At 50.7% G+C, this 17,291-nt stretch overlaps 3 protein-coding genes across 3 annotated transcripts; all 3 read left to right on the top strand.

The window, feature by feature from the left end:
- Positions 1 to 4,123: 4,123 nt before the first annotated feature.
- Positions 4,124 to 5,508, top strand: LOC112902395 (polyol transporter 5-like). The gene is made up of 3 exons (XM_025971450.1): positions 4,124 to 4,256; positions 4,351 to 4,697; positions 4,765 to 5,508. Exons 1-3 carry the CDS (start codon positions 4,124 to 4,126, stop codon positions 5,284 to 5,286), a joined length of 1,002 nt encoding a protein of 333 aa, XP_025827235.1. The 3' UTR covers positions 5,287 to 5,508.
- A 1,726-nt stretch (positions 5,509 to 7,234) lies between these two features.
- LOC112872372 lies at positions 7,235 to 10,409 on the top strand. The gene is made up of 2 exons (XM_025935455.1): positions 7,235 to 8,220; positions 8,909 to 10,409. Exons 1-2 carry the CDS (start codon positions 7,235 to 7,237, stop codon positions 10,407 to 10,409), a joined length of 2,487 nt encoding a protein of 828 aa, XP_025791240.1.
- Positions 10,410 to 11,182: 773 nt separating this feature from the next.
- On the top strand, positions 11,183 to 16,044 carry LOC112902390. The gene is made up of 2 exons (XM_025971447.1): positions 11,183 to 12,295; positions 13,846 to 16,044. Exons 1-2 carry the CDS (start codon positions 11,214 to 11,216, stop codon positions 15,881 to 15,883), a joined length of 3,120 nt encoding a protein of 1,039 aa, XP_025827232.1. The 5' UTR covers positions 11,183 to 11,213; the 3' UTR covers positions 15,884 to 16,044.
- Positions 16,045 to 17,291: the final 1,247 nt, after the last annotated feature.

The raw sequence follows: 17,291 nt of genomic DNA, 5'->3' as shown, positions 1-17,291 counted from the left end.
TACGAGTGCAAAATTCAGGATCCATTTGAGGGAAGCCCTGACCAACATCGCCAGGTGTCTGTCTGACAGACCAGGCAGACAGGCCATCAGCGTCGATGAATGTAGAGACCACTGTGAGCAGCTACTTCACCATATTTTCTCGAATTTCCTGAAGATTTATGCTCCGATCACAGTTCTCATGCATGGGTAGCTTAGCTATCAGATCGGCACTCCATGGCTATACGGTTTTGGTGAACTTCAGACTGTGAATTTGCAGAATCTTCAAAATTTAGTCAGATGTTGCAATTGTTGGATTTGAACAATTGGATTCCGTCAGATGTTGAACCTGACTGAATTCAGGATAAGCATTTCTTGGGCCGGATAGAGGAAAACCAGGTTCCTTTTGGGCCGAAAGTCGCGGCGCTTGGGTCAAGCACTGGCTGGACCGGCTCGCCCAGTAAATTTACACCATAAAATGTGAAAACGAATTTCGGGCTAAGATAAGATGGGCTTACTAATGCATTTTTAAACATACTTTTGCCTAAAATGATTTAACATGATAGGCTACATGAGTCACTTCCACGACCACAAATTTAACATGGAATAATTCAAAATAGGATAAAAACTTCTAGTATAAAATCTCCTGGTAGTAAACCACAAACTCTCACAAAATCTTTTTTTTTTTTTGAGAACTTGCCTGGACAAGCATTTCATTAAGAAGAAGTAGAAGTTTTACAAGAGACACACTTGACCTCACACCAAAGAACTCAAAAAGGAAATTATAGAACTGAGAAAAAGAAGAAACGACCTACAACTAGACTCAACAAAAAACTAGCCATTGGAGATGGAGAAGAGGAGGTCGACCGTTCCTGTGCCAAGATCCAGCATCTTGCCTCCTCGATGACCTCCATGATGACGCTGCGGCCACCGCTGCGTTGCCTCTAAACACCCTCTCGTTCCTATGCAGCCAAATCTTCCAAACTAAGAACGAGATGATTGTATATATATTTTCTAAATAGAAAAGTTGCTTGTCCGCAGACTTTTGACGTCATGCATACGATGCTGCAAGTGGTTGCGACCCTCCGCGAAAGCTAAAAAAAAAATCCGAGCTCAGTAGCCGAGCAGAACTGGTGGCATTCATGATTTATTCCAGGAGGTTAGGTGAAGATAACCACTGTCACTTTCATCAGTTGAGAGACGGAACAGGGCTAGCCATGCAATTAACCATCAAGGGATCACCACAACCATCACCAGTATCATGTGACATGTGATGGAATCATCCTCACCTGTAATTCCGATGTAGCAGGTGACTCATAGTCCGACGACAGAAAACGCAAGGCAGAAATAAAGGGATAGAAATGGTCATGGGAGGGAAAGAGGAGTGGGTGGTGAAAGAATACTTGCATATATCTTTTTTTTCTTGAAACACACATTACGAAAATGCTTGCACATACTGTTGGAGTATTTGGGCTACGCTCATTTAAATTAATATTTGAGCTAGGAGTTAAGAGGAGATTAATACCTTATGAGTAATTGAGTAATTGAGGAGAGTAAGGGCTGGGTTATAAATGGTGATTAAAATAGAGATTTGATGGATGGTTAATGGTGTGTCTTAATGGACATTGTTGTGCCTAGATTTCTCTCATATCATCTTACATAAGGAGCCACCCTCCTCTCATTCTTCGGGTTGAACACCTCATTCTTCCGGTTGAACACTTTGGTATTCCTGTTGAGGAGATCTCTCCCTTTCTTCCTCCATTTTCTGCTGCAACATCTCCATCGCTAGCGCTGCGTGCACAGCTCCGGCGAGAGCAGGCCTCTAAAACCCTGCACGCGATCCTGCGCGGGATAGCGAGCAATCAGGTTTTGGGGAGTGTCTTCACGCAACTGCTCACTTCCTCCCCAATCGACTACTTCTCCCTCAAGCCGTATGACTACTTCCTGTGCAACTACTTTCTCAACAAGTACGACTACTCGGTACCTCGATCGACTACTTCCTCAAGCTCGTACGACTACTTTCTGGTGATCGTAGCTGTGTTCCCCAAGTGAACATCAAGATCACCCACGACTACTTCCTGAAGGCCATCTACACTGCATCGACTTAGTTCGACTACATCGAACTGCCTGTACCGACACAATATCCAGTACCGAGAACGGCGCAACTGGTGCCTCCGGCACATGTCCCGCCTTGAGGTACTTTGTAAGCATTCTCTGGTTTACTCTTATGTTCATGTTATTTGATAGAATTAACATGAACACAAGCACCTGCTTTATCGTCACAAGATCACTAATTTATAATTCAAGTAATATTCAGAATTAAAATATGATGAAATCTATCTAAATTTCTAACACATATGTATGTACACTAATCCCCAATGAACGCACGCTACACACCTACCTGATACATATGAGCATCTTCAAAAGACTAGGACGATAGATTTTGAAATTGACAAAGCTATCGGAGCCGTTTTGCTACCACCGAAAGAATAGCATTATTTACTCTTAAAATAAAGAGTAAATTGCATCCACCGTACTACAACTTGTATAGTTATATCATTTTGGTCTAACAAGTTGCAAAACATGCAAATGGATACAAGAAATTATCAAATGGAAGCATGTATGATCTGATGGTCATATGTATGCACCGAAAGAATAGCATTATTTACTCTTAAAATAAAGAGTAAATTGCATCCACCATACTACAACTTGTATGGTTGTATCATTTTGGTCTAACAAGTTGCAAAACATGCAAATGGATACAAGAAATTATCAAATGGAAGCATGTATGATCTGATGGTCAAATGGAAGCAATGTTTTTTTCTAGAAGATATCTTAATTAACTTAATGCATATTCACTTTTGTAGAATTAGTTTCATTGGTATTGCTGAATTTGAATCACTGTGATATTTTACGATGATGTCTAGAAAACTTTGAAGTTAAATATCACGCTACTTGTTGACTATTTGTAGACTCAGCACTAAGATCAACTTTCATTATATGCAAAATATTAAGCAACGTTAGATGGGTTGCATGGAAGGTGGATGGATGTTTATGAACCTACTCCCCATTTATCCTTGTTCTCCTACCGAATGGTACATTATTTTAGTAAAAAGTTGGCAGATGGCATGAAATTTGTTGTAAAATTATTGTTTGTAACTCATAAGTATTTTAACAAAAATTTATGATGGCAAAATACAGTTGGTGGCATACACATGACTATACACGCACACATTTGACAAGTTTACCTTTTAGACGTTTTACAACTTATTGGACCAAAGTGATACAACCATACAAGTTGTTGTATGATAGATATATTTTACTCTAAAATGAATTTATAAAAATACGAACATCCATAATAAGTGACTTAAATGTAAGTAGACAAGTTTCATTACAAAGAACCTAAGCAACCGGCTCAGTTGGATTGCCATCGATCGATGTCCTCGAATGTAGGAAATAGAAAATGATGTTTCCATTTACATGTTAATTAAGAAATGTAGACAATAGACCCTGACATGTTAAAGTAGTTTGTCCCTTGAAATTCACTCTACTTGATGGTTTTGTAAATAAAATATTATATATGCGCTCCAAATTCCACAGCTGCCTATGCCACATATACTTTAGAATAAAAATATCCAATGGCAAGGGCAGCTATGACTATGACTATATGAGAATCATCATCATATCCTTTGACATATGATAGGTTTTTTTTTAAAAAAAATGTTAAGAACAAGACAACACGTGGATATATAAGAATATACTACTTTTTCCAACAGTTTCTTAAAAATAGCCAAGGTTTTCTAGTATATTTGAGTAACTACCTACCACAACCGTTGGAAATGGGTTTATCGGGAATTAAATTATTAGCGATTTGATAAATTAAACTGCTAGAAAAGATGCAAACTGCACTAGAAAATATGTCACCAACTCTAGAAAACATAGCAAAAAGCACTAAAATTATTGGCCACTCATTAAAAACTGTCGAAAGAGATCACATATCATGTAGGTTTCATAACGCTTATGATGCAGCAGGCGACTGAAGCAGAGCACAAGTGATGGGGCCCTTCTCTGATGCATGTGTAAATTGCTAGCTGACACACACATCCACAGTCCTCAGCACCGATCGGCAAGCAAAGAGAGCAAAGTCATGGCGCACGGCGGCGTCACGGCGGCGCCGTTGCTCCCCTCGGCTGCCGTGGTGCCGGGCACGCCACACCGGAACAGGTTCGCCTTCCTCTGCGCCACGCTCGCCTCCATGACCACCATCCTCATGGGCTACAGTACGTGACGGCACAAGCTCACTACCACAGTTCCTTTTCTCATCGGTTGTTCATAGTCCAAGCTTCCTCGACATTCACCTTGATTTCCCGGCAGCTCTCGCGCTGATGAGCAGCGCGCAGCTGCTCATCCGGGAGGACCTGGGCCTCACCGGCGTGCAGGTCGAGGTGCTCACGGGGTCCATGAACCTGTTCATGCTCGTGTCGGTTCTCGGCGCCGGGTGGGCGGCCGACCTCCTGGGCCGCCGGGGCACGCTCGTGCTCGCCAACGCCTTCCTCATGGCCGGCGCGCTCGCCATTTCCGCCGGCGGCAGCTACGCCTCGCTCATGGCCGCGCGCTTCGTCACCAGCGTTGGCGTCGGGTTCGCCCGCGTCGTCGCGCCCGTGTACAACGCCGAGATCTCGCCGGCGTCCACTCGCGGCGTCCTGTCGTCCTTGCTGGACGTATGCCCGCATCCTTGTCGGGGGTTCCTCCATTCGGAAGCTTATTACTTTAATTTTAATCTGGCAGATGTTCGTCAATGTCGGCATCTTGCTTAGCTACGTGTCGAATTACGCCTTCGCCTCCGTCGCCGTTGGGGTGGTCAAGACGTGCTTCATCCTCGTCGCGACGTTCCTCTCCGACCGCGTCGGCCGGCGCCCCCTCCTCCTCGCCAGCGCCGCGGGCGCCGCCACGGCGCTGGCCTCCGTAGCCCTGACCCTCTGCGCCGGCGGCGCCACGTCGTCGGCGGCGTGTGTCGCGTCGGTGCTGGCCTTCGTGGCGGCGTTCTCGGTCGGGTTCGGGCCGGTGGTGCCCACGTACAGCTCGGAGGCCATGCCGCTGCAGGGCACCAGCCTCGGCACGGCGGTGAACCGGGTGACGTGCGGGGTGGTGACCATGACGTTCATCTCCCTCGCCGGCTGGATCACCATGCCCTGGTGCTTCTTCCTGTGCGCGGGCGTGGCGGCCGCCGCGTGGGCCTTCGTGTGCGCGCAGCTTCCCGAGACCAGTGGGCGGGGCTTGGAGGACATGGATGTGCTCTTCTCCAAGTGACCATAGCTTGGTTGCCGAAATTGGGGCAGTGAACTGAAACTAGCATCTGAAGAACTGTAAACCAAAATCATGTACCTGAAAGTGTTAAGTGGATAATCGGATAGTATAATTTTTCATTCATTCTGTGCAAGATTGGAATTTTTTTGGGCCCGTGAATTGACAGGGCATGTCGAGAGTCGAGTTTTTTCTTTTTTGTTTTCATTGATCTTTTCATGTAAGTTCCTTAACACCTGTCCGATCCGAGAAGAGAAGTTGTTGTCGAACTACTGTACGGGATTCAAGAGAATTTGCAGCTGACTGGTAGTTTAAGATAACCTGGGATTTCTGCAAGAACTGGTGCGATTACGTGCAATGATCAAGGGAAATCTTGTGCCCTCTGATCCATCACAGCCACATCCGAATTTGGGAATGCTGAACCTGAATCCTTCGTTAGCCTGTCGGGCTGCACATGGGCGATGGCGGCACTGGCAACGACGCGCCGGCCACGGCGACGGAGCCACGGAGGAGCACCCGCCTCTATTCCAGCTTGGGGACGGCCGACAGCGTGACGACTAGCGCGGCGTACTGAGGCGGTGAGGTCGTGGCCGGAGATGAAGGGAGGTGACGAAGCGACGTGTTCCCTGTGCATGGAACTACGAAGCCATCTTAAAGCGGTGAGGTGTGGCCGGAGGGGGAAGGGAGGTGACGAGCAAGAAGTCTCCGCGCGCGGCGCGGCGGACTGCCCACGAAACGACGTCCCTGACTGCGAAAACCGGCGGCCGGAGCCATTGCCATCCCTCATTCGATTCTCCATGGCGGACTGAAGCAGAGGCCGCCGGCACGCGGCGACAGTGGACAGGACGGGCAAACCGGGCAAGGCCGGAGCATCTGAATACTCGGAGGTGAAGGCGATGGCCGCCGCTTCCTCCGGGTCTCGAGGGTGCTCTGCTCCCGCGTGGTTCCATGATCGGCGGCGCCTTCCTGCGCGGAGCGAGGCCGCGGGGCGTCAAATTGCCGATGGGTTGCTGGGAACAGGGAACGGGATTGCTGGCGCAGTTGCCATGTTTGGTTTTTAGTCAATTGCCGGATAGGAAGAGCAGAGCTTGGTATCCAGATTTAGGGTGAATGCACGCGCGCCGGTGCCGTCGGCGACGAGGTGCTGCGCGGTGGTGCCCATGGCGAAGGAGCCGCACGGGAACCTCGTGACCTGGACCAGCATCAGCTCCTCGGCGCCGCTGCTGGCGGGGTGCAGGTCGAGGAGCTCCGGCGTGGGCTCCAGCGGCAAGAGGCTGCCGAGCGCGACGTCCGCCGTCGCCTCGACGAGCCGCGCGCCCGCGTCGTTGAGGAGGATGGCGCGGTTGCCCACATGCGGTGCACGGCCAGGGCCTTGGCGAGCCCCAGCTCGAGGGCTCGATGGAGCCCCAGCCCTCCTTCCCCCCCTCGTAATTCACATGTGTTGCAGCAACATTCCAGCAAATTTCGATCCCGAATAACTTCAAAACCGTCACGATAATGCCTCGCGTGCGAATAACTTGGTAGAGCTGGAAAGATAGCTTCACTCACATTTTTTTTACCGGATGAATTACTCTATACGCGAATCGAAACGGCCATCTATGTACGTCAAATCTAAGTGGCAACTCAAATAAAAAATAACTATCAAATGAGAAATTAAAATTTCTGCTTTGAAAATAGGTGTATCAAGCAAAAGAGAATGGAGGGAAACCTGGTGTGCAAAGCATTGTGGCTTGAATGAGACTACCCAACATAAAGTATGGAATAGAACATAGTCGATCTGTCAAAGGGAAGGGAACATATAAAGCCTAAAATAAGATGACTTGATCAAGTAATCCCATGTTCTGGACACACGCAGACATATGAAGCTAGCTAGGCACAACAATGATGCCAGCAGCTCTATAAATGCATGCAGCGAGTTAAGTGTGACTCAAATTTAGCTTCAATGCCGGGAGAGATGGCAGAGAAGGACGACGTCATAGAGATATCAATGGAGTACCTGCTGAAGAAGTACCTGCTGCTGCTGGCCACCCTGGTGGCGACGGTGACCTACGCGGCGGGGCTGACCCAACCGGGGGGCTCCTGGCCGGAGGACTCGCCGGGAGGGCGGACGGCCGGCGACTCCATCCTCCGGGTGACCAACTACAGGCGCTACATCGTCTTCTACTGCTTCAACGCCATCTCCTTCGCGGCGTCGCTCGTGGTGGGCCTCCTCCTCCTCGTCCTGCGCAAGGGCATCTCGGTGCTCCTGCTCCACCTCATGCAGACGGTGATGGTGGTCGACCTGCTCGGCCTCGTGGGGGCCTACGCCGCCGGTAGCAGCCACGACAGGTTCACCACCGTCTGCGGCGCCGCCGTGCTTGTGTCCGGCGTCGTCGCCTACGCGGCCGTGAGGATCCTTTCGTCAGCCAGGCGCAGGCGCCGGACCCAGACCCCGGCGGAGGCGGCGAAAAAGGTGGCCAAGGAGGAGGCTGAGGCGGCGAAAATGCCGGCAAGCGAGCGCGAGATCCTGCTGGTGCTCGCCATCTTCGCGGCGACCGTCACGTACGTGGCCGGGTTGAACCCGCCCGGCGGCTTCTGGCAGACCACGGAGGAGGGCCGCCACACCGCCGGCGACCCGGTGCTGCAGCGCCTCCATCCCGGGCGCTACAGGACCTTCTTCTTCTGCAACACCACCGCCTTCATCGCGTCCCTGCTCGCCATCATGCTCGTCGTGGACCACAGGAAGTTCCACATCATCCAGGCGAAGTTGTTCCGGGTGTGGTACGTTGCCCTGTACGGGTTCATCCTCACAGCGCTCTTGGGCCTCGGTGGCTCCTACGCCGCGGGGAGCTGCAGGGACAGCAAGCACACCATCTATGTTCTCAGCCTAGTCGCCCCAGTGGTTGCCTGCCTTGTCCTCGCATGGCTTCTTGTCGACAATCAAGGCACCAACCACGGCAGGTACGGTATAATTTTAACTCTATCGAATACTCCATCTATTTTAAATTACAGGTCGTTTTGGTATTTCTAGAAGTACAGTTTTTCTATATATAGAGAGGACATAGTAGCAGTGTATATCTAGCTGCATAGCAAAAGTTATATACCTAGCAATATCAAAATGATCTATAATTTGGAACGGAGGGAGTATATTATGATCGGTATTGTATGTTCGAAAGAATTAATAAGGTTTTGTCACTAAGGTAAAACCATGTGGCCTTTTTCACTCTCGTACTATATAACGGTAGGGGAAAACACAGGTCAGTCACGATTGAAATGGTTAGACTATACAACATGTATATATAGTAAGTTGAGAAAAGCCTAGTCACAATTAACAGTGTGAACAAATAGTATTTCATGATTAATAACATCTTCTACTAATATATTATTTACACTAATCTGTTTGTTCTAAATAGATAGCTACACCCTAGAAATACTAATTACTGAACAAATTTTCAGTAATATCCGCTGCGCACGATTACTGACACCTTTTTACTGAATGTGAATTAGTAATACGACAACTCGGTTCAGTAATTTCTGGTTAGTTTGTTCAGTAATTTTATTGCTGGGTGTAGAATAGTTATGTGTGTGATATAATGTTTAGAACAAATTAAATATATACTAATGCTCGATCATATCTGTGTTCCTTTAGGGACGACGGTGATGGAAAAAAATATGACGATGTGAACAAGATTCGTGATTGCATTCAGTTGCTTGCCACTCTTGCGGCGACCATTGCTTACCAAGCAGGAGTGGATCCACCTGGTGGCGTCTGGTCAGAGGACGGCGCGGGTCACAGCGTAGGAGACCCCATCCTCCTCACCACGCACCCTGGGCGGTTCGAGGTCTTCTTCTACTTCAACTCGGCAGCCTTCGTGGCATCCCTAGTCATCATGGCGATGTTGCAGAAGGAATCCCTGATTAGGCTCCACGTGCTGGAGAAGGCCATGGTACTGGATCTGTTTGCCCTCATAGGCGCATACGCTGCTGGAAGCTGCAGGGACACGAGCACCTCCATTTACACGGTCGCCATGGCCGGAGCTGTCCTCATCTACGTGGTGATCCACATCGTCTTCTTCCAAGTAGACCAGAACGGCAGCGGCCGACATAAGGAGCTGGACCAGTACCGTGAGGTTCTGCTGCTTCTTGCAACCCTGGCGGCGACACTCACCTACCAGGCCGGCCTGACCCCGCCGGGCGGCTTCTGGGAGAAAGACGACAGCAAGCTTGGGCACCGCGCCGGCTTCCCGGTGCTCCAAGACAAGTACCCTCGCCGCTACAAGGCGTTCTTCTACTGCAACGCGGCGAGCTTCATGGCATCCGTTGCTCTGATCATCCTCCTCCTGAACGCAAATCTGTACAGGCCAGGCATCCGGTGCTACGCGCTCTATGTCTGCATGGTAGCCGGCATGTTCGGCCTCATGGCCGCCTACGCCGCTGGAAGCTCCCTGCACCTACGGACCTCCATCATTGCCCTAGCACTGGTCATTGCAGTTTTTGTAGCCCTAGTCTGTATGGCAATCAGGCTTTATCATTTGAGCAAGAAAGATGGGCTGTCGCCGTCGACGCGGGAAGAAGCCGCCACGACGACGGCAACGGACGATAAGCCGAAGAAGAAGGAAGACGACGACATGATGCAGGAGTATCTGATGCTGGTAGGAATACTGGGCGCGAGCACGACCTACCTGACGGGCCTCAAGCCGCCCGGCGGCATGTGGAAGGACGACGACGGTGGCAATGGGCACGCCGCCGGCAACCCGGTCCTCTACGACATCAGCAGGCGCCGGTACAATGCTTTCTTCTACAGCAACTCCACTGCCTTCATGGCCTCCATTGTCGTCATGGCCTTGCTGCTCTTGCGGATGATGTGCCAGTGGCTGCCTGGCCACCGTCACCAGCTGCGTCTTTGGCCGATGCACACGGCCATGTTCCTGGGCATGGCCGCCCTGCTGGTAGCCTATGCGGCAGGCAGCGCTCGGGACGCGTGCACATCCTGGAAGGTCATCGTGCTGCTCGTCCCCATCGTCGCCTTCGTTATGTGTCTCTTCGCCTTCTACAAGAAGAAACAAGAAGCAAAAGGAGAGACAGAAGAAGAAGAAGAAGCAAAAGGAGACGCAGAAGAAGAAGCAGGGACACTGCAACGAAGAAGTTAAATGAACTACACAGGGTCGTCAGCTTGCCTTAAGATTTTCTAAAGGAGGAGTCCAATAAGGTTTCTGACTTACTTTGCTCCCACATGTTACTCTTTGTTTCTCCAAAAATATGAGTGAGTGAGTTTTCCCAGTGTCATTGAGGATGTGCATTTTCTATCTGTTTCTGTAAACGGTACTTCATTCATGGGGAGTTTCCCCGATGAAGGATCCTAGCAGTATTCTTGTAAGAAACATGGCTCCATTAGATTATAATTATGATTTTGGTGATTAAGGTATTCTCTTTTCTTCTGAATTCAAGTTCCAAAACATACGACGCCACAGAATTCAGGATTTGACGATGAAGAAAAAAACATAGACTATACTTTGATCCGGACCATTAGGACAAATAAAAAAACTGCGATGATAGGGGCATAGGGCTAAACAGAACTTTTTCCATGCATTTATTTTGGAGTAAAACGATCCAAATGTTGTGGGAAAAAAAACCAGCTACCCATGCTATTTGCGTAGTACTTCAAAACAAGTATGCATGACAAAAGAGGTATTGGAACCTGGCGTGTAGACAGCGGTCACTTGAATGAGACTGCAAAGACAAGAATAAGCACAGGCACAGCCGATCTGGAAAGCAGACGGGAATAAATCCTAAAATAAGAAGACTTGCTCAAGTGATGCCATGGCTGAGATACAAGCATGCACACCCGTGCACGCAGCTCTTTAAATCCTTAGAGCTCTCAGCCCATGGGTGTCATCACTCAGAGTTTGTCGACGAGAACGCAAGCAAAACTCACCCAATACCAGCTAATAAGAATGCCAATGGCCGGAACCGGCGGCGAGGACGACAAACAACAGAGCCTGGGATCGACGGAGTACCAGCTGAAGAAGTACCTGCTGCTGCTGGCCACCCTGGTGGCGACGGTGACCTACGCGGCGGGGCTCAATCTGCCGGGGGGCTCCTGGCTGGAGGACTCGCCGGGAGGGCGGACGGCAGGCGACTCCATCCTCCGGGAGACCAACTACAGGCGCTACATCGTCTTCTACTACTTCAACGCCATCGCCTTCGCGGCGTCGCTCCTGCTCAGCCTCCTCCTCCTCCTCCTGCAGAAGGACGGCGGCAACAACTACCTGCTCCTCATGTGGGCGGTGATGCTCGTCGACGGGCTCGGCCTCATGGGGGCCTACGCCGCCGGCGGCAGCCACGACAGGTTCACCACCGTTTGCGCCGCCGTTCTGGCGTCTGGCGTCTCACTCTACGCGGTCGTGGCCTTCCTCACTTACTTTGTGAGCCACCCTCCTGATCTACGCCTCCGGCGGGGAACTGAAGCAGGCGCCGGAGGTGCCCGGCGGCCTCCTGCTGCCGGCGAGCTCGGGAAGAAGCACGAGATCCTGCTGGTGCTCGCCATCTTCGCCGCGACGATCGCGTACGTCGCCGGGCTGAACCCGCCCGGCGGCTTCTGGCGGCAGGAGGGCCACCGCGCCGCCGGCTACCCGGTGCTGCAGGGCACCCACCCCCGCCGCTACAAGGCTTTCTTCTTCTGCAACACGACCGCCTTCAACGCCTCCCTGCTCGCCATCATGCTCATCGTGGACCACGAGAAGCTCGACCTCGAGGGAAGGATCGAACGAAGGGTCGTTGCGCTCTACGGGCTCATCGTCACGGCGCTCCTGGGCCTCGGCGGCGCCTACGCCGCCGGGAGCTGCAGGGACAGCAAGCACAGCGCCTACGTTCTTCTTCTACTTCTCCCAGTTGCTGCCTGCATTTATCTCCAGAAGGCTCTTGTGCGAGTTTGGCGCCGCATGACCACCAACAAGCTCCTCCCTTGCACCAAGGAGGGACCCCAAGGCTGTTGTGGATCATTCATCAAGTTGTTCCAGAATTCCAAGATCGCCAGGTATAGTCCAATTAACCTAGCTACTTGCGGCTGAATTTTTCCTTTCCGCATTCGATCATCATACCCAAGAGTGCATAGATTTTCCTTCCTTCAAAGGAAAATAACAATGGAAGTTGTTTAGAAGTCTTTCGGATGATTTTACATTAATTTCCTTTCCTGTATGCATAACTTTACTAAATAATCACTGCTACAAAACTTGCTATTGCAAACTACTCAGCGTCTTTGGAACCGGCGGTGATAGACTGCACGGGTATCACCGCCGGATCGTACCATGACCCGGCAGTAATACTCAACATCACCGTCGGGTAGTGTTACGAGCCGGTTGTGATGCCCGCACCACTTTGTTAATATTTTTTCCTCCCGACCCTCTTGATAATTTTCTCCCATCCATTCATCTCCTATCCTTATCTTCTCACCTCTCTCTCCCCGATCCTCCTCACCTTCCCATCCTCTCCTCCCCTGCTACCTCTCTCCCCCCGCTGCCTCTCTCCCCCGTTCTCCCTGGGCGTCCCTCCCCTTCCTGCTGCCCCTCACCTCCCCCACCACGGCAGCTCGAGGAGGCACCGCGCAGGGCCGCGGCGCGAGGAGGCGCGTGGCCGCGTGGCTGCGGCGCAAGGAGGCGCGACTCCTCGCAGGGCGTGGCAGCGGCCAAAGGCGGCGCCTCGCGGGGCGGAGCGGCGGCCGGAGGAGGCGCCTCGCGGGGCATGGCAGCGGCCGGAGGAGGAGGCGAGCAACAGGACGGCGGCCGAGCTAAGGAGCGGCGGCGTGAGGAGGTGATGGGCGGCGGCATGATGATGCTGGGGGTGGCGGTCGGAGGAGGCGAGGAGCTAGGCGGCGGTGGGAGGAGGCGAGAAGCTGGTCAGTTGCTAGAGGAGGCGAGCAGCAGGGCAGCGGCCGAGCTGAGGGGCGGCAGCGTGAGGAGGCGAGGAGCGGGGCAGCAGCCGTATTTTTTTTTACTTTTTGAGAAGGGCAATACCGCCAGGTTATAAGCCGGTGGTGATGGCTATGATCATCACCATCGATTTAAATCCAACGGCACTCAAAACCGGCGGTAATAGGGGTAGATGTAGTAGTGAATAGTGATGACAAATAGTGTTACAATAGTGAGCGAATTTTTCAACCCCTATCATAATTTCTGAGAGACTAACCCGGCAGATCCTCGAGATTAACGAAGTCGCCACATACGTCTCGTTGTCGATGGACGCGTACCACGTTCCACGTTCCCGTTCCTCGATCCCATCGCTCCGGAACTTGGTGACTATAGGCAGGTTCCACCATAAGAAAGCTTACCTGTTGTGCTACTTTCAGTTCGCGTGAGGAAAATAGTTTAGTCATAGTTAATATTGTAAATTTGATATTCAGTAATAAATTTCATGGCTTTTCTTGTCACTAATTGGTATTCTTTGGAAAATAATATTTTCTACTGATATATAATAGTAAAAAAATAATTTAGTGGCAATTGCTAAGGTGGATTGCGCGTCACTAATAGTTCATAAACAAGATTTCATCATTTTTTATTTCCCTGCTAATAATGCTCTGCTTTCTTATAGTTATATTTGTGCAGTTGGGATGGGTGGCACGAGCGAAGACCTGAAAAGGACAAGAGAATACATTCAGTTGCTTGCCACCCTTGTGGCGACCATTGCTTACCAAGCAGGACTAGATCCACCCGGTGGTGTCTGGGCCAGCAACGGTGAGGGCCACAGTGTGGGAGATTCCATACTCCTGACCATAAACCCTGGGCGGTACAAGGTCTTCTTCTACTTCAACTCGGCGGCCTTCGTTGCATCCATCGTCATCGTAATAATGTTGCAGAATGAGCATCTAGTTCGAGGCCACGCACTGGAGGTGGCCCTGATACTGGACTTCTTTGGCCTTATCGGCGCCTACGCCGCCGGAAGCTGCAGGAACACGACCACCTCCATCTACACCGTCGCCCTAGCCGGCGGCGTCCTCATCTACGTGGTCATTCACATCGTCTTCTTCACGCTAGACCACGGTGAGGACACCGGCGAGAAGAAAGATAAGTATGAGAGTCACCGTGTGGTGCTTCTTCTTCTTGCAATCCTGGCGGCGACACTCACCTACCAGGCTGGCCTGACCCCGCCGGGCGGCTTCTGGGAGGAAGACAACAGCGAGCTCGGGCACCGCGCGGGTTTCCCAGTGCTCCAGGACAAGTACCCTCGCCGCTACGAGGCCTTCTTCTACTGCAACACGGCGAGCTTCATGGCATCAGTGGCTCTCATCGTCCTCCTCCTGAACCCGAATCTGTACAGGCCGGGCATCCGGTGCTACGCGCTCGTCGTCTGCATGGTCGCCGGCGTGCTCGGCCTCCTGGGCGCCTACGCTGCCGGAAGCTCCCTGCACTTGCGCACCTCCATCATCTTCCTGGTGCTGGTCGTCGTAGGTTTTGCGATTGTAGTCGGCCTAGCTATCCACCGCCATTGTGTACCACCACCGCCTGTGACCACCACCACCACCACTGCAACCAAAGTTCCGGAACCCAACTCCGGCGATCCAGCCCCACCCAACAATGTGCTGGAGAAACAAGAGCGGCCTGTGACCACCACCACCACCAAAGTTGCAGAACCCAACTCCGGCGATCCAGCCCCACCCAACAATGTGCTGGAGAAACAAGAACGGTCTGTGACCACCACCACCACCAAAGTTTCGGAATCCAACTCTAGCGATCCAGCCCCACCCAACAATATGCTGGAGAAACAAGAGCGGCTTGTGACCACCACCAAAGTTCCGGAACCCAACTCCGGCAATCCAGCACTACCACCCAACAATGTGCTGGAGAAACAAGAGCGGCATGTGACCACCACCAACAACAAAGTTTCAGAACCCAACTCCAGCGATCCAGCCCCACCCAACAATGTGCTGGAGAAACAAGAGCGGCCTGTGACCACCACCACCAAAGTTTCAGAACCCAACTCCGGCGATCCAGCCCCACCCAACAATGTGCTGGAGATACAAGTGCGGTCCGTAACCATCACCACCACCACCACCAAAGTTCCGGAACCCAACTCTAGCCATCCAGCCCCACCCAACAATGGTGCCGAAGAAACCGCAATGTACCTGATGCTGGTGGGGATACTGGCGGCGAGCGTGACCTACCTGACGGGCCTGAAACCGCCTGGTGGCATGTGGAGGGGTGACGGTAATGGGCACTCCGCCGGCAACCCGGTCCTCTACGATACCAACAAGTTGCGGTACAATATCTTCTTCTACAGCAACTCCATCTCCTTCATCGCCTCCGTCGTCGTCATCGCCTTGCTTCTTCTACGGATGATGCTGTTGCCAGCCACGGCCATGGTTCTCGGGCCGATCCATGCGGCCATGGTGCTAGACATGCTCTTCCTCCTGGTAGCCTACGCAGCAGGCAGTGTCCGGGACTCGCACAGGTCCTGGAAAGTCATCATGATCTTCCCTGCTGTGGTCTTGGTTGTGTTTTTCTTCTTCTTCGTGTCCAGGAAACAAACGGTGTCCAGGAACCAAACGGAAAAGGCAGAAGAATCAACAGTGGATGGAGGGGAAAAAGGGGAATGCAAAGGTCCACACTCTATCCGGATCATTCAGCTTTAAATCAATGGTGGGATGAATCGTGAGCAGATGATGAGGGAATCATGTTTGGTGAGAAATTTAATGGTTGGATGAATATTGTGTGAGATGAATGAATGGTTGAGATAAGTCATATGGGCATAAGTACATGTGGAGATACCTTTCCCACTACTACTATATAGTTGTAAGCTTCTGCTTCAGTAAGAGTATGTGTTATTATTATATCAAGCTATTTGCTCTCATTTATATGTATTCTGAGTTCTCTTCAAAAAATAAATATTGAATAAGGCCAGGACCTTTTATTTATACAAGTTGTTGTGTCGTTACAAACAGACCACGTAATATATAGTGACAGCGTTAAAAGATGTTTCAGCATGGTTACCCTGGTAAATATAGTCTGTAAAAAGGATTCAACGCTCTTTTTTTTGTTGCTAATGCTATGCTTTCTTGTAGAAAACTTTTAAAGCAACTAATTCAACCAGTATGTGTCGAGCAAATTATGGCTCGGGAATTTAACTCTTTTTCTGAGTAATAATAAAGCTCCTTCCCCCTTAAAAAAAGATCTAGTTTTAATAGTACAGATGAGCAAGGAAGTAGCAGGATTATTTAAAAGGAAAATAATTGTTGAAAGGAGAAAAAATATGGAAAAGAACATAAAATAAGGAAAGTGGAAGCGCGAGCCTTTGCTCGCGAGAGATTCAGGACTGCTGATGAAGTTTGAAGCACTCTATCCATACATTCAAATTTATTCTCAAATCCATCAATAAATCTGAATTTGAAAGTAACCGATAGAACTACTCCCTTCCTCTATCCTAGTATTTTCTTAGATGGGCAGCGGGATCGCGGTAGCTCACAACGGCCCAGTTAAGGAGGCTGGTCAGCGTCTCCTTGCTGGCGAAGAAGAGTTTCTTGCACTCCTCAATGATCTCGTCCACCGTCATGGCCGGCACCATGTAGCTCATGAACACGCCGCTGCTCCCGTCCGCGCAACTGCTGCCTAGCTCGGCGGTCGCCGCTCTGCACGTCGGCGACGAACCTGGCCAGGAGGCAGGAGCGTCCTGATCTCCCCGTCCAGCCGCCACACCCGCCGGTTCCTCCTGGCCGGGAGGAGCGTGAACCCGGGGACGAGGACCCTGCTGTGCGCCTCAGCGGCGTAGCTGGCGTGCTCCTCATGCAGCCGGAACACGGCGCTGATTTTTTAAACCATTTCAAATATGCACACCATATTCAGCAAAAAAGTTATTTGAGTAACCTTTATCATAAGTTAAACCTCTTCAAATATGCTATATGTTATTTGAATGTAACTTTTATCATAAGTTTTCCTGAAATTTCTGGTCTACCTGTTCCTTCTCTTCCTAGGTTGCTAATTTCTACGTAAATTAAGCACCAAGCGAATTGAGGTGGCTTATCATTGTACGGGTCGCGTTGTAAG

Source organism: Panicum hallii, chromosome 8 (assembly GCF_002211085.1).
Source record: "Panicum hallii strain FIL2 chromosome 8, PHallii_v3.1, whole genome shotgun sequence".
NCBI classification, from domain to species: Eukaryota; Viridiplantae; Streptophyta; class Magnoliopsida; order Poales; family Poaceae; genus Panicum; species Panicum hallii.
This window is presented reverse-complemented; position numbering and strand designations above follow the sequence as displayed.

Coding starts and splice junctions, on each gene's coding strand:
- LOC112902395 (XM_025971450.1), top strand. CDS start 4,124: ATGGCGCACGGCGGCGTCACGGCGGCGCCGTTGCTCCCCTCGGCTGCC. Junction 4,257..4,350: donor CACCATCCTCATGGGCTACA/GTACGTGACGGC, acceptor ATTTCCCGGCAG/CTCTCGCGCTGATGAGCAGC. Junction 4,698..4,764: donor TCCTGTCGTCCTTGCTGGAC/GTATGCCCGCAT, acceptor TTAATCTGGCAG/ATGTTCGTCAATGTCGGCAT.
- LOC112872372 (XM_025935455.1), top strand. CDS start 7,235: ATGGCAGAGAAGGACGACGTCATAGAGATATCAATGGAGTACCTGCTG. Junction 8,221..8,908: donor CAAGGCACCAACCACGGCAG/GTACGGTATAAT, acceptor GTGTTCCTTTAG/GGACGACGGTGATGGAAAAA.
- LOC112902390 (XM_025971447.1), top strand. CDS start 11,214: ATGCCAATGGCCGGAACCGGCGGCGAGGACGACAAACAACAGAGCCTG. Junction 12,296..13,845: donor CAGAATTCCAAGATCGCCAG/GTATAGTCCAAT, acceptor GCTTTCTTATAG/TTATATTTGTGCAGTTGGGA.